Source organism: Procambarus clarkii, chromosome 5 (genome assembly GCF_040958095.1).
Source record: "Procambarus clarkii isolate CNS0578487 chromosome 5, FALCON_Pclarkii_2.0, whole genome shotgun sequence".
In the NCBI taxonomy this organism is placed as follows: domain Eukaryota; kingdom Metazoa; phylum Arthropoda; class Malacostraca; order Decapoda; family Cambaridae; genus Procambarus; species Procambarus clarkii.
In genome coordinates this window covers 52,976,795-53,004,079 of record NC_091154.1, presented here as the reverse complement: position 1 = coordinate 53,004,079, position 27,285 = coordinate 52,976,795, and the positions used below count along the sequence as shown (strand labels likewise).

General features: G+C 49.6%; 1 protein-coding gene across 1 annotated transcript in view; it reads right to left on the bottom strand.

Annotated features, from left to right (window-relative positions):
• LOC123747543 (galactoside alpha-(1,2)-fucosyltransferase 1-like) overlaps positions 1–27,285 on the bottom strand; it is a 273,432-nt gene that overhangs the window by 131,502 nt on the left and 114,645 nt on the right. The window contains exon 2 of the mRNA XM_069304569.1: positions 12,851–12,937. Within this exon, the coding sequence (XP_069160670.1) occupies positions 12,851–12,937 (87 nt within the window). The remainder of the gene's footprint in view (positions 1–12,850; positions 12,938–27,285) is intronic.

Here is a 27,285-nt window from a genome sequence, read left to right as displayed (position 1 = left end):
ACACCTTACTATCACCCTAGCTGGCTTACACCCTACTATCACCCCGGCTGGCTAACACTCTTCTATCACCCTAGCTGACTGACACTTTACTAACTCCCTAGCTGTCTGACACTCTACTAACACCCAGCTAGCTGACACTTTACTATCACCCTAGCCGGCCGGCACCCTACTATCAGCCAAAGTTGGCCGACACTCTACTAACACCCTAACTGGCTGACACTCTACTATCACCCTAGCTGATTGACACTCTACTATCACCCAGCTGGCTGACACCCTACTATCACCCAGCTGGCTGACACACTACTATCACCCTAGCTGGCTGACACCCTACTATCACCCCAGCTGACTGACACTCTACTATCACCCAGCATTCTGACACTCTACTATTACGCAGCTGGCTGACACTCTACTATCTCCCCAGCTGGCTGACACTCTACTATCACCCCAGCTGGCTGACACCCTACTATCACCCTAGCTAGCATACACCCTACTATCACCCCGGCTGGCTGACACTCTACTATCAACCTAGCTGGCTTACACCCTACTATCACCCCGGCTGACTAACACTCTTCTATCACTCTAGCTGGCTGACACTTTACTATCATCCTAGCTGTCTGACACTCTACTAACACCCAGCTGGCTGACACTTTACTATCACCCTAGCCGGCCGACACCCTACTATCACCCCAAGTTGGCTGACACTCTACTAACTCTACTAACACCCTAACTGGCTGACTCTCTACTATCACCCCAGCTGACTGACTCTCTACTATCACCCCGGCTGGCTAACACTCTTCTATCACCCTAGCTGGCTGACACTCTTCTATCACCCTAGCTGGCTGACACTCTACTATCACCCAGCTAGCTGACACTCTACTATCACCCCAGCTGGGTGACACTCTACTATCACCCTAGCTGGCTGACACCCTACTGTCACTTAAGCTGGCTGACACACTACTATAACCCCAGCTGGCTGACACTCTACTATCACCCCATCTGGCTGACACTCTACTATCACCCCAGCTGGCTGACACTCTACTATCACCCCTAGCTGACTGAAACCCTACTATCACCCCAGCTGGCTGACACTCTACTATCACCCCATCTGGGAGACACTCTACTATCATCCCAGCTGGCTGACGCTCTACTATCACCCTAGCTGGCTGACACCCTACTATCACCCTAGCTGACTGACACTCTACTATCACCCAGCAGCCTGACAGTCTACTATCACCCAGCTAGCTGAAACCCTACTATCACCCCAGCTGACTGACACTCTACTGTCACCCAGCAGGCTGACACTCTACTATCACTCAGCTAGCTGACACTCTACTATCACCCCAGCTGGCTGAGACTCTACTATCACCCTAGCTGGCTGACACCCTACTATCTCCCCAGCTGACTGACACTCTACTATCACCCAGCAGGCTGACACTCTACTGTCACCCAGCTGGCTGACACTCTACTATCACCCCTGCTGGCTGACACTGTACTATCACCCTAGCTGACTGACACCCTACTCTCACCCCAGCTGAGTGACACTCTACTATCACCCCAGCTGGCTGACATTCTACTATCACCCTAGCTGACTGACACCATACTATCTCCCCAGCTGGCTGACACTCTACTATCACCCCAGCAGGCTGACACTCTACTATCACCCTAGCTGGCTGATACCCTACTATCACCCCAGCGGACTGACACTCTACTATCACCCAGCAGGCTGGCACTCTACTATTACCCAGCTGGCTGACACTCTACTATCTCCCCAGCTGGCTGTCACTCTACTATCACCCTAGCCGCCTAATACCCTACTATCACCCAGGCTGGCTGATACCCTACTATTACCCCAGCTGGCTGACACTCTACTATCACCCTAGATGGCTGACACTCTACTATCACCCTAGCTGGCTGACACTCTACTATCACCCCAGCTGGCTGACACCCTACTATCACCCCAGATGACTGACACCCTACTATCATCCCAGCTGGATGACACTCTATACTATCACCCTAGATGGCTGTCACTCTACTATCACCCTAGCCGGCTGATACCCTAGTATCACCCAGGCTGACTGATACCCTACTATTACCCTAGCTGGCTGACACTCTACTATCACCCTAGATGGATGACACTCTACTATCACCCCAGCTGACTGACACCCTACTATCACCCCTGCTTGCTGACACTCTACTATCACCCTAGCTGGCTGACACCCTACTATCACCCTAGCTGGCTGACACTCTACTATAACCCCAGCTGGCTGACACTCTACTATCACCCCAGCTTGTTGACACTCTACTATCACCCAGCAGGCTGGCACTCTACTATCACCCAGCTGGCTGACACCCTACTATCACTCAGTTGGCTGACACTCTACTATCACCCAGCTGGCTGACACCCTACTATGACCCAGCTGGCTGACACTCTACTATCACCCAGCTGGCTGACACCATACTCTCACCCCAGCTGACTGACACTCTACTATCACCCAGCAGGCTGACACTCTACTATCACCCAGCTAGCTGACACTTCTATCACCCCAGCTGGCTGACACTCTACTATCACCCTAGCTTGCTGACACCCTACTATCACCTATCTGACTGACACTCTACTATTACCCAGCAGGCTGACACTCTACTATCACCCAGCTGGCTGACACCCTGCTATCACCCCAGCTGACTGACACTCTACTATCACCCAGCAGGCTGACACTCTACTAACACCCAGCTGGCTGACACTCTACTATCACCCCAGCTGGCTGACACTCTACTATCACCTAGCTGGCTGACACCCTACTATCACCCAGCTGGCTGACACTCTACTATCCCCCAGCTTGCAGACACCCTGCTATCACCCCATCTGACTGACACTCTACTATCACCCAGCAAGCTGACACTCTACTATCACCCAGCTGGCTGACACTCTACTATCACTCCAGCTGGCTGACACTCTGCTATCACCCTAGCTGGCTGACACCCTACTATCACCCCAGCTTGCTGACATTCTACTATCACCCTAGCTGGCCGACACCCTACTATCACCCAAGCTGGCTGACACACTACTATCACCCCAGCTGGCTGACACTCTACTATGACCTTATCTGGGAGACACTCTACTATCACCCTAGCTGACTGACACCCTACTATCACCCCAGCTGGCTAACACTCTACTATCACCATAGCTGGCTGACACCCTTGTATCACACTAGCTGACTGACACTCTACTATAACCCCAGCTGGCTGATACCCTACTATCACCCAAGCTGGCTGACACTCTACTATCACCCAGCTGGCTGGCCTCTACTATCACCCAGCTGGCTGTCACCCTACTATCACCCAGTTGGCTGATACTCTACTATCACCCAGCTGGCTGACACCCTACTATCACCCTGCTGGCTGACACTCTACTATCACCCAGCTGGCTGACACCCTACTATCACCCAGCTGGCTGACACTCTACTATCACCCTAGCTGGCTGACACTCTACTATCACCCCAGCTGACTGACACTCTACTATCACCCAGCAGGCTTACACTCTACTATTACCCAGCTGGCTGATACTCTACTATCACCCCAGCTGGCTGACACTCTACTATCACCCTAGCTGACTGACACCTTACTATCACCCTAGCTGGCTTACACCCTACTATCACCCCGGCTGGCTAACACTCTTCTATCACCCTAGCTGACTGACACTTTACTAACTCCCTAGCTGTCTGACACTCTACTAACACCCAGCTAGCTGACACTTTACTATCACCCTAGCCGGCCGGCACCCTACTATCACCCGAAGTTGGCCGACACTCTACTAACACCCTAACTGGCTGACACTCTACTATCACCCCAGCTGATTGACACTCTACTATCACCCAGCTGGCTGACACCCTACTATCACCCAGCTGGCTGACACACTACTATCACCCTAGCTGGCTGACACCCTACTATCACCCCAGCTGACTGACACTCTACTATCACCCAGCATTCTGACACTCTACTATTACGCAGCTGGCTGACACTCTACTATCTCCCCAGCTGGCTGACACTCTACTATCACCCCAGCTGGCTGACACCCTACTATCACCCTAGCTAGCATACACCCTACTATCACCCCGGCTGGCTGAGACTCTATCAACCTAGCTGGCTTACACCCTACTATCACCCCGGCTGACTAACACTTTTCTATCACTCTAGCTGGCTGACACTTTACTATCATCCTAGCTGTCTGACACTCTACTAACACCCAGCTGGCTGACACTTTACTATCACCCTAGCCGGCCGACACCCTACTATCACCCCAAGTTGGCTGACACTCTACTAACTCTACTAACACCCTAACTGGCTGACTCTCTACTATCACCCCAGCTGACTGACTCTCTACTATCACCCCGGCTGGCTAACACTCTTCTATCACCCTAGCTGGCTGACACTCTTCTATCACCCTAGCTGGCTGACACTCTACTATCACCCAGCTAGCTGACACTCTACTATCACCCCAGCTGGGTGACACTCTACTATCACCCTAGCTGGCTGACACCCTACTGTCACCCAAGCTGGCTGACACACTACTATCACCCCAGCTGGCTGACACTCTACTATCACCCCATTTGGCTGACACTCTACTATCACCCCAGCTGGCTGACACTCTACTATCACCCTAGCTGACTGAAACCCTACTATCACCCCAGCTGGCTGACACTCTACTATCACCCCATCTGGGAGACACTCTACTATCATCCCAGCTGGCTGACGCTCTACTATCACCCTAGCTGGCTGACACCCTACTATCACCCTAGCTGACTGACACTCTACTATCACCCAGCAGCCTGACAGTCTACTATCAACCAGCTGGCTGAAACCCTACTATCACCCCAGCTGACTGACACTCTACTGTCACCCAGCAGGCTGACACTCTACTATCACTCAGCTAGCTGACACTCTACTATCACCCCAGCTGGCTGAGACTCTACTATCACCCTAGCTGGCTGACACCCTACTATCTCCCCAGCTGACTGACACTCTACTATCACCCAGCAGGCTGACACTCTACTGTCACCCAGCTGGCTGAAACTCTACTATCACCCCTGCTGGCTGACACTGTACTATCACCCTAGCTGACTGACATCCTACTCTCACCCCAGCTGACTGACACTCTACTATCACCCCAGCTGGCTGACATTCTACTATCACCCTAGCTGACTGACACCCTACTATCTCCCCAGCTGGCTGACACTCTACTATCACCCCAGCAGGCTGACACTCTACTATCACCCTAGCTGGCTGATACCCTACTATCACCCCAGCGGACTGACACTCTACTATCACCCAGCAGGCTGGCACTCTACTATTACCCAGCTGGCTGACACTCTACTATCACCCCAGCTGGCTGTCACTCTACTATCACCCTAGCCGCCTGATACCCTACTATCACCCAGGCTGGCTGATACCCTACTATTACCCCAGCTGGCTGACACTCTACTATCACCCTAGATGGCTGACACTCTACTATCACCCTAGCTGGCTGACACTCTACTATCACCCCAGCTGGCTGACACCCTACTATCACCCCAGATGACTGACACCCTACTATCATCCCAGCTGGATGACACTCTATACTATCACCCTAGATGGCTGTCACTCTACTATCACCCTAGCCGGCTGATACCCTAGTATCACCCAGGCTGACTGATACCCTACTATTACCCTAGCTGGCTGACACTCTACTATCACCCTAGATGGATGACACTCTACTATCACCCCAGCTGACTGACACCCTACTATCACCCTTGCTTGCTGACACTCTACTATCACCCTAGCTGGCTGACACCCTACTATCACCCTAGCTGGCTGACACTCTACTATAACCCCAGCTGGCTGACACTCTACTATCACCCCAGCTTGTTGACACTCTACTATCACCCAGCAGGCTGGCACTCTACTATCACCCAGCTGGCTGACACCCTACTATCACTCAGTTGGCTGACACTCTACTATCACCCAGCTGGCTGACACCCTACTATGACCCAGCTGGCTGACACTCTACTATCACCCAGCTGGCTGACACCATACTCTCACCCCAGCTGACTGACACTCTACTATCACCCAGCAGGCTGACACTCTACTATCACCCAGCTAGCTGACACTTCTATCACCCCAGCTGGCTGACACTCTACTATCACCCTAGCTTGCTGACACCCTACTATCACCTATCTGACTGACACTCTACTATTACCCAGCAGGCTGACACTCTACTATCACCCAGCTGGCTGACACCCTGCTATCACCCCAGCTGACTGACACTCTACTATCACCCAGCAGGCTGACACTCTACTAACACCCAGCTGGCTGACACTCTACTATCACCCCAGCTGGCTGACACTCTACTATCACCTAGCTGGCTGACACCCTACTATCACCCAGCTGGCTGACACTCTACTATCACCCAGCTTGCAGACACCCTGCTATCACCCCATCTGACTGACACTCTACTATCACCCAGCAGGCTGACACTCTACTATCACCCAGCTGGCTGACACTCTACTATCACTCCAGCTGGCTGACACTCTGCTATCACCCTAGCTGGCTGACACCCTACTATCACCCCAGCTTGCTGACATTCTACTATCACCCTAGCTGGCTGACACCCTACTATCACCCAAGCTGGCTGACACACTACTATCACCCCAGCTGGCTGACACTCTACTATCACCCCATCTGGGAGACACTCTACTATCACCCTAGCTGACTGACACCCTACTATCACCCCAGCTGGCTGACACTCTACTATCACCCCAGCTGACTGACTCTCTACTATCACCCCGGCTGGCTAACACTCTTCTATCACCCTAGCTGGCTGACACTCTACTATCACCCTAGCTGGCTGACATTCTACTTTCACCCAGCTAACTGACTTCTCTACTATCACCCCAGCTGGCTGACGCTCTACTATCACCCTAGCTGGCTGACACCCTACTATCACCCTAGCTGACTGACACTCTACTATCACCCAGCAGCCTGACAGTCTACTATCACCCAGCTGGCTGATACCCTACTATCACCCCAGCTGACTGACACTCTACTGTCACCCAGCAGGCTGACACTCTACTATCACTCAGCTAGCTGACACTCTACTATCACCCGAGCTGGCTGAGACTCTACTATCACCCTAGCTGGCTGACACCCTACTATCACCCCAGCTGACTGACACTCTACTATCACCCAGCAGGCTGACACTCTACTGTCACCCAGCTGGCTGACACTCTACTATCACCCCTGCTGGCTGACACTCTACTATCACCCTAGCTGACTGACACCCTACTATCACCCCAGCTGACTGACACTCTACTATCACCCCAGCTGGCTGACATTCTACTATCACCCTAGCTGACTGACACGCTACTATCTCCCCAGCTGGCTGACACTCTACTATCACCCCAGCTGGCTGACACTCTACTATCACTCTAGCTGACTGACACCCTACTATCACCCCAGCTGGCTGACACTCTACTATCGCCCCATCTGACTGACTCTCTATTATCACCCCGTCTGGCTAACACTCATCTATCACCCTAGCTGACTGACATTCTACTATCACCCCAGCTTGCTGACACTCTACTATCACCCTAGCTGGCTGACACTCTACTATCACCCCAGCTGGCTGACACTCTACTATCACCCTTGCTGGCTGACACCCTTCTATCACCCTAGCTGACTGACACTCTACTATCACTAAGCAGGCTGACACTCTACTATTACCCAGCTGGCTGACACTCTACTATCACCCCAGCTGGCTGACACTCTACTATCACCCTAGCCGGCTGAATCCCTACTATCACCCATGCTGGCTGATACCCTACTATCACCCAAGCTGGCTGAATCTCTACTATCACCCTTGCTGGCTGACACTCTACTATAACCCCAGCTGGCTGACACTCTACTATCACCCTAGCTGGTTGACACTCTACTATCACCCCAGCTGGCTGACACCCTACTATCACCCCAGATGACTGACACCCTACTATCACCCCAGCTGGCTGACACTCTACTATCATCCTAGATGGCTGTAACTCTACTAACACCCAGCTGGCTGACACTTTACTATCACCCCAACCCGCTGACACCCTACTATCACCCCCAGCTGGCTGATACTCTACTATCACCCCAGCCGGCTGACACCCTACTATCACCCCCAGCTGGCTGACACTCTACTGTCACCCAGCTGGCTGACACCCTAGTATCACCCAGCTGGCTGACACTCTACTATCACCCAGCTGGCTGAGACTCTACTATCACCCAGCTGGCTGAGACCCTACTATCACCCAGCTGGCTGACAATCTACTATCACCCTAGCTGGCTGACACCCTACTATCACCCAAGCTGGCTGACACTCTACTATCACCCTAGCTGGCTGACACTCAACTATCAGCCCAGGTGGCTGACACTCTACTATCACCCCAGCTGGCTGACAGTCTACTATTACCCCAGTTGACTGACACCCTACCATCACCCCAGCTGGCTGACAGCCTACTATCACCCTAGCTGGCTGACACCCTAGTATCACCCTTGCTGACTGACACTCTACTATCACCCCAGCTGGCTGATACCCTACTATCACCCCAGCTTGCTGACACTACTATCACCCAGCAGGTTGGCACTCTACTATCACACAGCTGGCTGACACCCTACTATCACCCAGTTGGCTGACACTCTACTATCACCCAGCTGGCTGATGCCCTACTATCACCCAGCTGGCTGACACTCTACTATCACCCAGCTGGCTGACACCCTACTATCACCCAGCTGGCTGACACTCTACTATCACCCAGCTTGCTGACACCCTGGTATCACCCTGCTGGCTGAAACTCTATCACCCTAGCTGGCTGACACCCTACTTGTCACCCCAGCTGGCTGACACTTTACTATCACACTAGCTGGCTGACACCAAACTATCACCGCAGCTGGCTGACACTTTACTATCACCCTAGATGGCTGACACCCTACTATCCCCCCAGCTGGCTGACACTTTACTATCACCCCAGCTGGCTGACACCCTACTATCACCCCAGCAGTCTTACACTCTACTATCACCCAGCTGGCTGACACCCTACTATCATCCAGCTGGCTTACACTCTACTATTACCCAGCTGGCTGAGACCCTACTATCACCCAGCTGGCTGAGACCCTACTATCACCCAGCTGGCTGACACTCTACTATCACCCAGCTGGCTGACACCCTACTATCACCCAGCTGGCTGACAGTCTACTATCACCCAGCTGGTTGACACCCTACTATCACCCAGCTGGCTGACAATCTACTATCACCCTAGCTGGCTGACACCCTACAATCACCCCAGCTGGCTGACACTCTACTATCACCCTAGCTGGCTGACACTCTACTATCAGCCCAGGTGGCTGACACTCTACTATCACCCCAGCTGGCTGACACTCTACTATTACCCCAGCTGACTGACACCCTACTATCACCCCAGCTGGCTGACACTCTACTATCACCCTAGCTGTCTGACACCCTAGTATCACCCTTGCTGACTGACACTCTACTATCACCCCAGCTAGCTGATACCCTACTATCACCCCAGCTTCCTGACACTCTACTATCACCCAGCAGGTTGGCACTCTACTATCACACAGCTGGCTGACACCCTACTATCACCCAGTTGGATGATACTCTACTATCGCCCAGCTGGCTGACACTCTACTATCACCCAGTTGGCTGACACTCTACTATCACCCAGCTGTCTAATACCCTACTATCACCCAGTTTGCTGATACTCTACTATCACCCAGTTGGCTGACACTCTACTATCACCCAGCTGGCTGATACCCTACTATCACCCAGCTGGCTGACACTCTACTATCACCCAGCTGGCTGACACCCTGCTATCACCCTGCTGGCTGAAACTCTACTATCACCCTAGCTGGCTGACACCCTACTATCACCCCTGCTGGCTGACACTTTTCTATCACCCTAGCTGGCTGACAACATACTATCACCGCAGCTGGCTGACACTCTACTATCACCCTAGATGGCTGACACCCTACTAGCCCCCCAGCTGGCTGACACTTTACTATCACCCCAGCTGGCTGACACCCTACTATTACCCAAGCTGGGTGACACTCTACTATCACCCCTGCTGGCTGACACCCTACTATCACCCCAGCTGGCTGACACTCTACTATAACCCTAGCTGGCTGACACCCTACTATAACCCCAGCTGGTTGACACTCTACTATCACCCCACCTTGCTGACACCCTACTATCACCCCAGCTGGCTGACACTCTACTATCACCCCGGCTGGCTGACACTCTACTATCACCCTAGCTGGCTGACACCTTACTATCACCCTTGCTGGCTGACACTCTACTATCACCCCAGCTGGCTGACACTCTACTATAACCCCAGCTGGCTGACACCCTACTATTACCTCAGCTGGCTGACACTTTACTATCACCCCAGCTTGCTGACACCCTACTATCACCCCAGCTGGCTGGCACTCTACTATCACCCCAGCTGGCTGACACCCTACTATCACCCAGCTGGCTGACACTTCACTATCACCCTGCTGGCTGACACCCTACTATCACCCCAGCTGGCTGACACCCTACAATCACCCCAGCTGGCTGACACCCTACTATCACCCCAGCTGGCTGACACTCAACTATTACCCAGCTGGCTGACACTCTACTATAACCCCAGCTGGCTGACACCCTACTATCACCCCAGCTGGCTGACACCCTACCATCTCCCCAGCTGGCTGACACTCTACTATAACCCTAGCTGGCTGACACCCTACTATAACCCCAGCTGGCTGACACTCTATTATCACCCCAGTTTGCTGACACCCTACTCTCACCCCAGCTGGCTGACACCCTACTATCACCCAGCTGGCTAACACCCTACTATCACCCAGCTGGCTGACACCCTACTATCACCCAGCTGGCTGACACTCTACTATAACCCAGCTGGCTGACACCCTACTATCACTCCAGCTGGCTGACACCCTATTATCACCCCAGCTGGCTGACACACTACTATCACCCAGCTGGCTGACACTCTACTATCACCCAGCTGGCTGACACCCTACTATCACTCCAGCTGGCTGACACCCTATTATCACCCAGCTGGCTGACACCCTACTATCACCCAGCTGGCTGACACTCTACTATCACCCAGCTGGCTGACACTCTACTATCACCCAGCTGGCTGACAATCTATTATCACCCCAGTTTGCTGACACCCTACTATCACCCAGCTGGCTGACACCCTACTATCACTCCAGCTGGCTGACACCCTACTATCACCCAGCTGGCTGACACGCTACTATCACCCAGCTGGCTGACACTACTATCACCCAGCTGGCTGACACTCTACTATAACCCAGCTGGCTAACACCCTATTATCACTCCAGCTGGCTGACACCCTACTGTCACCCCAGCTGGCTGACACCCTACTGTCACCCCAGCTGGCTGACACCTTACTATCACCCAGCTGGCTGACTCTCTACTATCACCCAGCTGGCTGACACCCTACTATCACCCAGCTGGCTGACTCTCTACTATCACCCAGCTGGCTGACACCCTACTATCACCCAGCTGGCTGACTCTCTACTATCACCCAGCTGGCTGACACCCTACTATCACCCAGATGGGTGACACTCTATTATCACCCAGCTGGCTGACACTCTACTATCACCCAGCTGGCTGACACCCTACTATCACCCAGATGGGTGACACTCTATTATCAACCAGCTGGCTGACACTCTACTATCACCCAGCTGGCTGACACTCTACTATCACCCAGATGGGTGACACTCTATTATCACCCAGCTGGCTGACACTCTACTATTAGTATCAGCATTGACTGTGAAGGAAGGGAGACTATGAAGCAAGGGACTCACTGTGAAGCAAGGACTAACCGTGAAGCAAGGACTCACTGTGAAGCAAGGGACTCATTGTGAAGCAAGGACTCACTGTGAAGCAAGGACTAACCGTGAAGCAAGGACTCACTGTGAAGCAAGGAACTCATTGTGAAGCAAGGACTCACTGTGAAGCAAGGACTAACCGTGAAGCAAGGACTCACTGTGAAGCAAGGACTAACCGTGAAGCAAGGACTCACCATGAAGCAAGGACTCACTGTAAAGCAAGGGACTCACTGTGAAGCAAGGGACTCACTGTGAAGCAAGGGACTCACTGTGAAGCAAGGACTCACCGTGAAGCAAGGGACTCACTGTGAAGCAAAGACTCACTGTGAAGCAAGGGACTCACTGTGAAGCAAGGACTCACTGTAAAGCTAGGAACTCACTGTGAAGCAAGGACTCACTGTGAAGGAAGGACTTACTGTGAAGCAAGGGGCTCACTTTGAAGCAAGGACTCACCGTGAAGCAAGGGACTCACTATGAAGCAAGGGACTCTCTGTGAAGCAAGGACTCACCGTGAAGCAAGGACTCACTGTGAAGCAAGGGACTCATTGTTAAGCATGGACTCACCGTGATGCAAGGGAGTCACTGTGAAGCAAGTACTAACTGTGATGCAAGGGACTCACTGTGAAGCAAGGACTCACTGTGAAGCAAGGACTCACCGTGAAGCAAGGACTCACCGTGAAGCAAGGGACTCACTGTGAAGCAAGGGCTCACCGTGAAGCAAGGAATCACTGTGAAGCAAAGACTCACCGTGAAGCAAGGACTCACTGTGAAGCAAAGACTCACCATTAAGCAAGGACTTACTGTGAAGCAAGGACTCACCATGAAGCAAGGACTCACCGTGAAGCAAGGGACTCACTGTGAAGCAAGGACTCACCGTGAAGCAAGGACTCACTGTGAAGCAAGGACTTACCGTGCTGATTATCAGGAGGAAGAGGCAAGTATCGTGGCTGAGGAAGGCACAAGCTGGCCTTCGCCAGGGACGGGTTGAAGCCGGCCTCTGTTAGAGAAGATGTTTGTTGACACAATGTTATGGGCTCTATAAGTCCTGTACAGGTCCTAGTGCATGTGTACAGACATCTCTCTCCTCGTCTGTACACATGCACCTTCACACTGTCTGTACAGGTCTGTACACATGCACACTTCACACTCAATTCTTCAGGTGTACGGAGGTAAAATATTACCAAATTCTTGTTCAGTATATCAAAGTGGCTCATTTTGGGTAGAGGTTGACATTTTACGGGACCCCCGTAACACACGCATGCACGTACGCACATGTACGTTTGCAAGCACACACACAAAAACAAACACAAGCACACATGCATGCGCACACACACACACATATACGTCCAGTCAGGCTAGAAGGGATTAACACCTTTTCGTGGAAAGGGGATAAAACTTCACTCATAATCCACTCCCTTTCTTACCCCCTCTCTTACCTGCTGTAATCTGAAGACAACACCTCACCCACCTCCTCTTCACCCCCATCACACGCGCACACATGCACACACACACACACGGTCTCTCTGTTCTCTCTCTCTCTCTCTCTCTCTCTGTTCTCTCTCTCTCTCTGTTCTCTCTCTCTCTCTGTTCTCTCTCTCTCTGTTCTCTCTCTCTCTCTCTCTCTCTCTCTCTGTTCTCTCTCTCTGTTCTCTCTCTCTGTTCTCTCTCTCTGTTCTCTCTCTCTGTTCTCTCTCTCTGTTCTCTCTCTCTGTTCTCTCTCTCTGTTCTCTCTCTCTGTTCTCTCTCTCTGTTCTCTCTCTCTCTCTCTCTCTCTCTCTCTCTCTCTCTCTCTCTCTCTCTCTCTCTCTCTCTCTCTCTCTCTCTCTCTCTCTCTCTCTCTCTCTCTCTCTCTCTCTTGCTCTCTCTCTCTCTCTTGCTCTCTCTCTCTCTCTTGCTCTCTCTCTCTCTCTTGCTCTCTCTCTCTCTCTTGCTCTCTCTCTCTCTCTTGCTCTCTCTCTCTCTCTTGCTCTCTCTCTCTCTCTTGCTCTCTCTCTCTCTCTTGCTCTCTCTCTCTCTCTTGCTCTCTCTCTCTCTCTTGCTCTCTCTCTCTCTCTTGCTCTCTCTCTCTCTCTTGCTCTCTCTCTCTCTTGCTCTCTTGCTCTCTCTCTCTTGACAAGGGGCAAAATGGCAGGAGGACGCAGCTGGGACACAGGGAACAGCCAAAGTGACCAAGCGAAGGAAATGTTAACCCAAGTTCTGGAGGAATTCAGGAGGGAGATACATGAAATGTGCATTACAATTAACAACCTGCAAAGTGAGCTGACATCAGCAAGGGAGGAGATCAAATCCCTCACAGAGAAAAATAAAGAGACCGAGCATCAGATTATCATCCAAAGGGAAGGTGGGTATGTTGCATTGGAAGGAAATGCCTCTGTACCTGAAACATTTGCGGAAAGACTGAAAAAGAGCTCAGAAGCAATGGACACAGTGAGGGAGGTAGCCATGCAAGCAGCTACCTCACAGAAAAAGCAAGGTGCACCACTCAGCTGCTGGAGAGAAAAAGATCAGTGGTAGTTGTAGGCATCAAAGAACAGGAAGGATCCAACAGGCAAGAATGGAATAGCAAGGATAGAGAGGCAGTACATGGGCTGCTGAAGGAGTTACAGATGGAAGGGGCTGAACAAAGCATTGAGAAGGTTTTCAGGTAGGCCTGGTACAACAAGGACAGAAACCGACTTGTAAAGGTGGTGTTTTCAAATGAAACCACGAAGGAGGATATTCTCGAAAGGAAGAGTCGTCTGCAGTATGTGGAGGGATACAAAAAAGTATTCATGCAGAGGGATAGGACGAAGGAGGAAAGAGCCAGGGAAGCAGAGGCAAGGAGGAAGCACAGGGAGAGAGGAGCAAACCAGGAAAGCACAGCCCCCAACACAACAGTCCCAGAGACAAGAGGGGAACCCAAAACAAGCATCCCAGGAACACCAGAGGGGAGGGAAACACCACCACCCCCCTCTGCATAGAAACCCTCCCTTTCCCTTACCCTACCTGCCCCCACCCATCCCTCCCTCCCCCCCACCCCATTCTGACCCTGTCACCCCTTCCCCATTCCCATCATATCCCCCCTCCCGCCTTTCCCCTTCTCCCCCTTCATCCCATACCCTCCCTATCCCTCCTCACCCCGTATCCTCCATGTCCCCCCTATCTCCTTAAGCCACACCCTACCTGTCCCCCCCTTCCCTTAAACACGTACCCCCCATCCTAAAATCCTCTGAGACCCACAGACCTTCTCACCCACGGAACAGCTTCCCACACCAGCAGAATGCTCGCCAAGAAAGGGACAAGAAAATGAACAGAAGAAAGTGAGCTTCAAGGCAATGTTCACTAACATAGATGGGATTACAAATAAAACAAGTGAACTCGGAGAATGGGCACGAGAAGAAAACTCAGACATAATAGCACTCACAGAAGCAAAGCTAACGAAAACCATAACAAACGCAGTGTTTCCACAGGGCTACTATGTAGTGAGGAAAGAGAGAGAAGGGAGAGGAGGAGATGGTGTAGCTTTGCTAATAAGAGAAGGTTGGAATTTCGAAGAGATGGTAATTCAGAACTGTGAAGTCTTCAGTGATTACATATCAAGCACCATAGCAACTGGAGGACAGAAAATTATAGTAGTAGTCATATATAACCTCCCACCGAATGACAGAAGACTCAGACAGGAATATGATAGAAACAACTTGGCCACCATCAATATAATAGAGAGAGCAGCTTCTGTGGCTAGCAGGAACGGATCCAGACTACTAATCATGGGAGACTTCAACCATGGGAAGATAGATTGGGGTAACAGAGACCCACATGGAGGCCCAGACACATGGACAGCTAAGCTGCTGGATGTGGCAACAAGAAACTTTCTAAGTCAACACGTCAAGGGACCGACAAGAATGAGAGGAGGGGATGAACCAGCCTTGCTTGACCTGATATTTACCCTAAATGAGTCGGATATAAGGGAAGTTAAGTTGGAAGCCCCCTTAGGAATGAGTGATCATAGTGTATTGAGCTTTGAGTACCTGGTTGAGCTAGGAATTATCACCCCCAAAAAAGAACTGGGAAACAAAGGGCTGGCGTACTGAAAGGGAAACTATGAGGAGATGAATAAATTCCTATGGGATATACATTGGGACACAGAACTCATAACCAAGTCCGTATAAGACATGATGGACTATGTCACCCAAAAATGTCAGGAGGCTGTTAGCAGGTTTGTCCCAGCCCTACAACAAAAAACAGAGAAGCAAAGGAAGAATCCGTGGTTTAATAGGGAATGTATGAAAGCAAAGGAGCTGAAAAATAGGGCATGGAGGAACTTCCGTAATAACAGAACACCAGAAAGTAGAGAGAGATACCAGAGAACCAGGAACGAGTATGTTAGTGTGAGAAGAGCAGCTGAGAAAAGGTATGAAAAAAAGGTATGAAAATGATATAGCTAATAAAGCCAAGACCGAGCCAAAGCTACTACACAGTCACATCAGGAGGAAGACAACAGTGAAGGAACAGGTGCTGAAACTTAGGGTGGGAGAGGACAGGTACACAGAGAATGACAAAAAGGTGTGTGAAGAACTCAACAAAAGGTTCCAGGAAGTCTTTACAATAAAACAGGAAGAAGTCATGGCGATAGGAGAGGTGGCAGCAAACCAGGTGACCTTGGAAAGATTCGAAATTACATGAGATGAGGTCAAGAAACACCTATATGAGCTGGATGTGAGAAAAGCTGTTGGGCTGGACGGAATCTCACCATGGGTATTGAAAGAGTGTGCAGGAGCACTTTGCTTGCCACTCTCCATAGTGTATAATAGGTCACTGGAAACGGGAGACCTACCAGAAATATGGAAGACTGCTAATGTAGTACCAATATACAAAAAGGGTGACAGACAAGAGGCACTGAACTACAGACCAGTGTCCTTAACTTGTATACCATGCAAGGTGATGGAGAAGATTGTGAGAAAAGACCTAGTAACACACTTGGAGAGAAGAGACTTCGTGACAACCCATCAACATGGGTTCAGGGAGGGTAAATTTTGCCTTACAGGCTTGTTAGAATTCTACGATCCGGTGACAAAGATTAAGCAAGAAAGAGAAGGATGGGCGGACTGCATTTTTTTGGACTGTCGGAAAGCCTTTGACACAGTACCCCATGAAAGGTTGATGCATAAGCTGGAGAAACAGGCAGGAGTAACTGGTAAGGCGCTCCAGTGGATAAGGGAGTACCTAAGCAATAGGAAGCAGAGAGTTACAGTGAGGGGTGAGACCTCAGAATGGCGTGAAGTCACCAGTGGAGTCCCACAGGGCTCTGTACTCGGACCTATCCTGTTTCTGATATACGTAAATGATCTCTCAGAGGGTATAGACTCATTCCTCACAATGTTTGCTGACGACGCCAAAATTATGAGAAGGATTAAGACAGAGGAGGACAGCTTGAGGCTTCAAGAAGACCTGGACAAGCTGCAGGAATGGTCGAACAAATGGCTATTAGAGTTTAACCCAAGGAAATGTAATGTAATGAAGATAGGGGTAGGAAGCAGGAGACCAGAAAGAAGGTATCATTTGGGAGATGAAATACTTCAAGAGTCAGAGAGAGAGAGAAAGACCTGGGGGTTGATATCACGCCAGATCTGTCCCCTGAAGCTCATATCAAGAGGATAACATCAGCAGCATATGCCAGGTTGGCTAACATAAGAACGGCCTTTAGAAACTTGTGTAAGGAATCTTTCAGAACATTATATAACACATATGTCAGACCAATCCTGGAGTATGCGGCTCCAGCATGGAGTCCGTATCTAGTCATGCATAAGACTAAACTGGAAAAGGTTCAAAGGTTTTCCACCAGACTAGTACCTGAGCTGAGAGGTATGAGCTACGAGGAGAGACTACGGGAATTAAACCTCACTTCGTTGGAAGACAGAAGAGTTAGGGGGGACATGATCACCACATTCAAGATTCTCCAGGGAATCGACAGGGTTGATAAAGATAGGCTATTTAACACAAGGAGCACACACACTAGGGGACACAGGTGGAAACTGAGTGCCCAAATGAGCCACAGAGATATTAGAAAAAACTTTTTTAGTGTCAGAGTGGTTGACAAATGGAATGCATTAGGGGGTGATGTGGTGGAGGCTGACTCCATACACAGTTTCAAGTGTAGATATGAAAGAGTCCAATAGGCTCAGGAACCTGTACACCTGTTGATTGACGGTTGAGAGGCGGGACCAAAGAGCCAAAGCTCAGCCCCCGCAAGCACAACTAGGTCAGTACAACTAGGTGAGTACTGTCTGTATAGGTCTGTACTCATGCACCTTCACACTGTCTGTACAGGTCTGTACTCATGTACCTTCACACGGTCTGTACAGGTCTGTACTCATGTACCTTCACACTGTCTGTACAGGTCTGTACTCATGTACCTTCACACTGTCTGTATAGGTCTGTACATATGTACCTTCACACTGTCTGTACAGGTCAGTACATATGCACCTTCACACTGTCTGTACAGGTCTGTACTCATGTACCTTCACACTGTCTGTACAGGTCAGTACATATGCACCTTCACACTGTTCAGGACACTCTTCAGAAATCGTTCAGGACCCTGAATACCACTTATGTCAGACTAATCCTGGAATATGCAGCTCCAGCCTGGAATCCGTACCTAATTAAACACAAGACAAAGTTAGAGAAGATTCAGCGGTATGCCACCAGGCTCGTCCCGGAACTGAAAGGAATGAGCTACGAGGAAAGACTAAAGGAGCTGAACCTCACTTCCAAGGAAAGCAGAAGAGTAAGGGGAGACTTGATAACCTCCTACAAAATTCTCATGGGAATTGACCGGGTGGACAAAGACAAACTATTCAGCACGGGTGGAACACGAACAAGGGGACACAGGTGGAAACTTAGTACCCAGATGAGCCACAAAGACATAGAAAGATTTTTTCAGTGTCAGAGAAATTAATAAATGGAATGCACTAGGAAGTGATGTGGTGGAGGCTGACTCCATACACAGTTTCAAATGTAGATGTGATAGAGCCCAGTAGGCTCAGGAATCTGTACACCAGTTGATTGACAGTTGAGAGGCGGGACCAAAGAGACGAAGCACAACCCCGGCAAGCGCAACTAGGTGAGTACTGTACAGGTGTGTACACATGCACCTTCACACTGTCTATACACTTACCACACTTGTACTCAACGTTTACAGGTCAATGGCTGCACATGTACCACATCTGCACACAGCCTATACAGGCCTATGAGTGTATATATTCCTCACCTGTACACAGCCAGTACAGGTGCAAAATATCGCGCCAGGATCAGGAAGAGAGTGATCCCAGAGTGCTACAACTGTGACTGTGGGCACCAGTCTGTGATCCCAGAGTGCTACAACTGTGACTGTGGGCACCAGTCTGTACTCCCAGAGTGCTACAACTGTGACTGTGGGCACCAGTCTGTGATCCCAGAGTGCTACAACTGTGACTGTGAGCACCAGTCTGTGATCCCAGAGTGCTACAACTGTGACTGTGGGCACCAGTCTGTACTCCCAGAGTGCTACAACTGTGACTGTGGGCACCAGTCTGTACTCCCAGAGTGCTACAACTGTGACTGTGGACACCAGTCTGTACTCCCAGAGTGCTACAACTGTGACTGTGGACACCAGTCTGTGACGCCAGAGTGCCTGTTGTAGTTTGATTGGATTTATTCATAAAATTTTGTGTTATATATTATTCCAGCTTTCTTTTTTTTCAATTGAAGGCTGTTAAGAAGTTGGCCCCCGAGCCCATAAACAGTTAAGAAGTTGGCCCCCGAGCCCATAAACAGTGAAGAAGTTGGCCCCCGAGCCCATAAACAGTGAAGAAGTTGGCCCCCCGAGCCCATAAACAGTTAAGAAGTTGGCTCCCGAGCCCATAAACAGTGAAGAAGTTGGCTCCCGAGCCCATAAACAGTTAAGAAGTTGGCCCCCGAGCCCATAAACAGTTAAGAAGTTGGCTCCCGAGCCCATAAACAGTGAAGAAGTTGGCTCCCGAGCCCATAAACAGTTAAGAAGTTGGCTCCCGAGCCCATAAACAGTGAAGAAGTTGGCCCCCCGAGCCCATAAACAGTTAAGAAGTTGGCTCCCGAGCCCATAAACAGTGAAGAAGTTGGCTCCCGAGCCCATAAACAGTTAAGAAGTTGGCCCCCCGAGCCCATAAACAGTTAAGAAGTTGGCTCCCGAGCCCATAAACAGTGAAGAAGTTGGCTCCCGAGCCCATAAACAGTTAAGAAGTTGGCCCCCGAGCCCATAAACAGTTAAGAAGTTGGCCCCCGAGCCCATAAACAGTTAAGAAGTTGGCCCCCGAGCCCATAAACAGTTAAGAAGTTGGCCCCCGAGCCCATAAACAGTTAAGAAGTTGGCCCCCGAGCCCATAAACAGTTAAGAAGTTGGCCCCCGAGCCCATAAACAGTTAAGAAGTTGGCTCCCGAGCCCATAAACAGTGAAGAAGTTGACCCCCGAGCCCATAAAAAGTTAAGAAGTTGGCCCCCGAGACCATAAACTATTAAGAAGTAGGCCCCGAGCCCATAAACAGTTAAGAAGTTGGCCCCCAAGCCCATAAACAGTTAAGAAGATGGCCCCGAGCTCACAAACAATTAAGAGGTTGGTTATCGAGCCCTTAAACAGTTAAGAAGTTGGCCCTCGAGCCAATAAACAATTAAGAAGTTGGCCCCCGAGCCCATAAACAGTGAAGAAGTTGGCCCCCGTGCCCAAAAACAGTTAAGAAGTTGGCCCTCGAGTCAATAAACAATTAAGAAGTTGGTTCACGAGCCCATAAACAGTTAATAAGTTGGCCCCAGGGCCAATAAACAGTTAAAAAGTTGGCCCCTGAACCCATAAACAATTAAGAAGATTACACCCAAGCCCATAAACAGGTAAGAAGTTCCCTTCCAAGCCCAGAAACAGTTAAGAAGTTGGCCCCCGAGCCCATAAACAGTGAAGAAGTTGGCCCCGAGCCCATAAGCAGTTAAGAAGTAGGCTACCAAGCACATAAACAGTTAAGAAGTTGGCCCCCGAGCCCATAAACAGTGAAGAAGTTGGCCCCAAGCCCATAAGCAGTTAAGAAGTAGGCTACCAAGCACATAATCAGTTAAGAAGTTGGCCCCCGAACCCATAAAAAGTGAAGAAGTTGGCCCTCGAACAGCTAAACAGTTAAGAAGTTGGCTCCGAGCCAAAAAACAGTGAAGAAGTTGGCTCCCCGAACCCATAAACAGTGAAGAAGTTGCCCCCGAGCCCATAAACAGTTAAGAAATTGGCACACGAGCCCATAAACAGTTAAGAAGTTGGCCCCCGAACCCATAAACAGTTAAGAAGGTGGCCCTGAGCAAATAAACAGTTAAGAAGTTTGCCCCAAGCCCATAAACAGTAAAGAGGTTGGTCCCCGAGCCCCTAAACAGTTAAGAAGTTGGCCCTCGAGACAATAAACAATTAGGAAGTTTGCCCTTGAGCCCATAAACAGTGAAGAAGTTGGCCCCCGAACAGTTAAACAGTTAAGAAGTTGGCTCACGAGCCCATAAACAGGTAAGAAGTTGGCCACAGAGCCTATAAACAGCTAAGAAGTTGGTCCCTGAACTCATAAACAATTAAGAAGATGACATCCGAGCCCATAAACAGTAAAGAAGTTGGCGCTCCGAGCTCATAAACAGTGAAGAAGTTGGCCCCTGAACCCATAAACAATTTAGAAGTTGGCCCCCGAGCCCGTAAACTGTCAAAAAGTTAGCCCCTAAACCAAAAAACAATTAAGAAGTTGGCCCCGAGCCCTTATACAGTGCAGAAGTTGGCCCCCGAACAGTTAAACAGTTAAAAAGTTGGCCCCCGAGCCCATAAACACTTAAGAAGATGGTCCCCGAACCCAAAAACTATAAAGAAGGTTGCTCCCGGCCCCATAAACAATTAAGAAGTTGGCCACCGAGCTGACAACCAGTTAAAAAGTTGGCTCACGAGCACAAAAACAGTTAAGAAGTTAGCCCCCAAGACCATAAACAGTTAATAAGTTGGCCACAGAGCTTATAAACAGTTAAGAAGTTGGTCCCTGAACTCATAAACAATTAAGAAGCTGACATCCGAGCCCATAAACAGTTAAGAAGTTTGCCCCGAGCCCGGAACAGTAATGAAGTTGGCCACGAACCGATAAACAGTAAAGAAGTTGGCGCCCCGAGCTCATAAACAGTGAAGAAGTTGGCTCTGTGCCAATGAACAGTTAAGAAGATGGTCTCGTAGCCCATAAAAAATTAGGAAGTTTGCCCTGAGCCCATAAACTGTGAAGAAGTTGGCCCCCGAGCCCATAAACAGTTAAGAAGATAGTACCCGAGCCCATAAACAATTAAGAAGATGTTGTCCCAGCTCATAAATTATTTAGAAGTCTGCCCCCGAACCCATAAAAAGTTAAGAAGTTGGCCCCCGAGCCCATAAATAGTTAGGAAGTTGGCCCCCTGAGCCCATAAACAGTGAAGAAGTTGGCCCGGAGCCATTGAACAGTTAAGAAGATGGTGCCCTAGCCCATAAACAATTAAGAAATTTGCCCCCGAGCCCATAAACAGTGAAGAAGGTGGCCCCCGAGCCAATAAACAATTAAGAAGATGGTCCCCGAGCCCAAATTCAATAAAGAATTTGGCCTCTGGGCCCATAAACAATTGAGAAGTTGGCCCCCGAGCCCACAAATAGTAATGAATTTGGCCCCCGAGACCATTAAGAGTTAAGAAGTTGGCCCCCGAGCCAATAAACAGTTAAGAAGTTGGCCCCCGAGCCCATAACAGTTCAGAAGTTGGCCCCGAGCCCATAAACAGTTAAGAAGTTTGCCCCGAGCCCATAAACAGTTAGGAAGTTTACCCCCGAGCCCATAAACAGTTAAGAAGTTGGCCCCAGTGCCCATAAACAATTAAGAAGTTGGCCCCTGCGCTATAAACACTTAAGAAGACGGTCCCCAGCCCATAAACTGTTAAGAAGTTGTCCCGGAGCCCGTAAACAGTTAAGAAGTTGGCCCCGAACCCAAAAACAGTGAATAAGTTGGCCCATGAGCCCTTATACAGTGAAGAAGTTGGCCCCCCGAACAGATAACCAGTTAAGAAGTTGGCCCACGAGTCCATAAACAATTAGGAAGTTTGCCCTTGAGCGCATAAACAGTGAAGAAGTTGGCCCCCGAGTCCATAAACACTTAAGAAGATGGTCCCCGAGTCCATAAACTATAAAGAAGGTTGCTCCCGGCCCCATAAACAATTAAGAAGTTGGCCACGGAGCTGACAACCATTTAAGAAGTTGGCTCACGAGCACAAAAACAGTTAAGAAGTTAGCCCCCAAGACCATAAACAGTTAATAAATTGGCCACAGAGCTTATAAACAGTTAAGAAGTTGGTCCCTGAACTCATAAACAACTAAGAAGATGACACCCGAGCCCATAAACAGTTAAGAAGTTTGCTCCGAGCCCAGAAACAGTAAAGAAGTTAGCCACGAGCCAATAAACAGTAAAGAAGTTGGCGCCCCGAGCTCATAAACAGTGAAGAAGTTGGCCCCGAGCCAATGAACAGTTAAGAAGATGGTCTCCTAGCCCTTAAACAATTAAAAAATTTGCCCCCAAGCTCATAAACAGTTAAGAAGATGGTCCCCGAGCCCATAAACAATAAGGAAGTTTGCCCCTGAGCCCATAAACAGTGAAGAAGTTGGCCCCCCGAGCCCATAAACAGTTAAGAAGATAGTACCCGAGCCCATAAACAATTAAGAAGTTGGCCTCCAAACAGTTAAACAGATAAGAAGTTTGCCCCTGAGCCCATAAACAGTTAAGAAGACGGTCTCCGGGCTTAAAAACTTTAAAGAACTTGGCCCCGAGCCAATAAACACTAAAGAAGTTGGCGCCCCGAGCCCATAAACAATTAAGAAATTTGCCCCCCGCCCATAAACAGTTAAGAAGTTGGCCCCTGAGCCCATAAACAGTTAAGAAGTTGGCCCCCGAGCGAATAAACAGTTAAGAAGTTGGCCCCCGAGCTTATAAACAGTTAAGAAGTTGGCCCCAAGCCCATAAACAGTTAAGAAGTTTGTCCCCGAGCCCAAAAACAGTTAAGAAGTTTGCCCCGAGCCCATAAACAGTTAAAAAGTTTGCCCCAAGCCCATAAACAGTTAAGAAGTTTGTCCCCGAGCCCACAAACAGTTAAGAAGTTGGCCCCATTGCCCATTAACAATTAAGAAGACGGCCCCGAAACCATAAAAAGTAAAAAAGTTGTCCCCAGCCCATAAACAGTTAAGAAGTTGTCCCCGAGCCCGTAAACAGTTAAAAAGTTGGCCCCGAACCCAAAAACAGTGAATAAGTTGGCCCCCGAGCCCATAAACAGTGAAGAAGTTGGCCCCGAGCCAATAAACAGTGAAGAAGTTGGCGCCGAGCCCGTAAAAAGTGAAGAAGGTGGCCCCCGAACAATTTAACAGTTAAGAAGTTAACCCCGAGCCCAGAAACAGTAAAGAATTTGGCGCCCCGAGCCCATAAACAGTGAAGAAGTTGGCCCCGAGCTAATAAACAGTTAAGAAGATGGTCCCCTAGCCCACAAACAATTAAGAAATTTGCCCCCGAGCCCATAAACAGTGAAGTTTGCCTCCGAGCCCAAAAACAGTTATGAAGATGGTCACCCAGCCCATAAACAGTAAAAAAGTTGGCCCCCGAGCATTTAAGAAGATGGCCCCTGTGCCCATAAACAGTAAAAAAGTTGGCCCCCGAGCTCGTAAACTTTTAAAAAGTTGGCCCCCTGAACCAATAAACAATTTAGAAGTTGGCCCCCGAGCCCTTAAACAGTGAAGACGTTGGCCCCCGAACAGTTAAACAGAAATTGGCCCCGAGCCCATAAACAGTTAAGAAGATGGTCCCCGAGCCCATAAACAATTACGAAGTTTGCCTCTGAGCCCATAACAGTGAAGAAGTTGGCCCCTAAGCCCATAAACAGTTAAAAAGATGGTCCCCGAGCCCTTAAACAATTAAGAAGATGGTCCCCGAGCCCATAAACTATAAAGAAGTTGGCCACCAGGCCCATAAACAATTAAGAAGTTGGCCACCGAGGCGATAAACAGTTAAGAAGTGTGCCCCCGAGCCCATAAATAGTTAAGAATTTGGCCCCGAGCCCATAAACAATTAAGAAGATGTTGTCCAAGCCCATAAATTATTAAGAAGTCGGCCCACGAGCCCATAAGCAGTTAAGAAGTTGGCCCCCGAGCCCATAAACATTTAAAAAGTTGGCCCCGAGCCCATAAACAGTTAAGAAGTTTGCCCCAAAACCATAAGCAGTTAAGAAGTTGGCCCCGAGCACATAAACAGTGAAGAAGTTGCCCCCAGTACCCAAAAACAGTGAAGAAGTTGGCCCCCCCCCGAGCCCATAAACAGTGAAGAATTTGGCCCATCAGTCCATAAACAGTGAAGAAGATGGCCCCGAGCCCATAAAAAATGAAGAAGTTGGCTCCGAGCTCAGAAACTGTAAAGAAGTTGCCCAAGAGCCAATAAACAGTAAAGAAGTTGGCGACCCGAGCCCATAAACAGTGTAGAAGTTGGCCCCGAGCCAATAAACTGTTTAGAAGATGGTTCCCTAGCCCATAAAATATTAAGAAATTTGCCCCAGTGCCAATAAACAGTGAAGAAGATGGCTCCCGAGCCCATAAACAGTTAAGAAATTGGCTCCGAGCCCATAAACAGTTAAGAAGGTGGCCCCAGTCCCCATAAAGAATTAAGAAGATGGCCTCGAGCCCATTAACAGTGAAGAAGTGTGCCTCCGAGCATATATACAGTTAGGAAGATGGTCCGCCGAGCCCATAAACTATAAAGAAGTTGGCAACCGGGCCCATAAACAATAAAGAAGATGGTCCCCGAGCCCATAAACAGTTAAGAAGGTGGCCCCAGTCCCTATAAACAGTTAAGAAGTTGGCCCCCGAGCCCATAAACAATTAAGAAGTGTGTCCCAGTGCCCATAAACTATTAAGAAGATGACCCCGAGTCCATAAAAAAATAAGAAGTTTGCCACCGAGCCCATAAACAGTTAAGAAGGTGGCCCCTGCACCCATAAACAGTTAAGAAGACGGTCCCCGAGCCCATAAACAGTTAGGAAGTTGGCCCCCGTGCCCATAAACAGATAAGAAGTTGGCCCCCGAGCCCATAAACAGTTAAGTAGTTGGCCCCAGTGCCCATAAACAATTAAGAAGATGGCCGCGAGTCCATAAAAAGTTAAGAAGTTTGCCACCGAGCCCAAAAACAGTTAAGAAGTTGGCCCCTGCGCCCAAAACAGTGAAGAAGTTGGCCCCCCCCCCCGAGCCCATAAACAGTGAAGAAGTTGGCCCCCGAAATGTTAAACAGTTAAGAAGTTGGCCCCGAGCCCAGAAACAGTGAAGAAGTTGGCCCTCGAGCTCATAAACAGTTAAAAAGTGGGCCCCCGAGCCCATAAACAGTTAAGACGGTGGCCCCAGTCCCCCATAAACAATTAAGAAGTTGGCTACCGAGCTGATAAACAGTTAAGAAGTTGGCCCCCGAGCCTATAAATAGTTAAGAATTTGTCCCAGAGCCCATAAACAGTTAAGAAGTTGTTTTCCGAGCACATAAATTATTAAGAATTCGGCCTCCGAACCCATAAACAGTTAAGAAGTTGGCCCCCGAGCCAATAAACAGTTAAGAAGTTGGCCCCCTAGCCCATAAACAGTTTATAAATTGGCCCCGAGCCTATAAACAGTTAAGAAGATTGCCCCCGAGCTCAGAAACAGTTAAGAAGTTGGTCCCAGTGCCCATAAACTATTAAGAAGATGGCCCCGAGTCCATAAAAAGATAAGAAGTTTGCCACCGAACCCATAGACAGTAAAGAAGGTGGCCCCTGCGCCCATGAACAGTTAAGAAGACTGTCCCCGAGCCCATAAACAGTTAAGAAGTTGGCCCCAAGCCCGTAATTAGTTAAGAATTTGGCCCCAGAGCCCAAAAACAATGAAGAAATTGGCCCTCCCGCGCCCATAAAGAGTGAAGAAGTTGGCCCACGAGCCCATAAACAGTAAAGAAGTTGGCCCCCGAACAGTTAAACATTTAAGAAGTTGGCTCCGAGCCCATAAACAGTGAAAAAATTGGCACCAGAACAGTTAAACAGTTAAGAAGATGGCACCGAGCCAATAAACATTAAAGAAGTTGGCGCCCCGAGCCCATAAACAGTTAAGAAGTTGGCCCCGAGCCAATGAACAGTTAAGAAGATGGTCCCCTAGCCCATAAACAATAAGAAATTTGCCCCAGAGCCAATAAATAGTGAAGAAGTTGGCCCCCGAGCCCATAAACAGTTAAGAAGTTGTCCCCCGAGCCAATAAACAGTTAAGAAGTTTGCCCCGAGCCCATAAACAGTTAAGAAGTA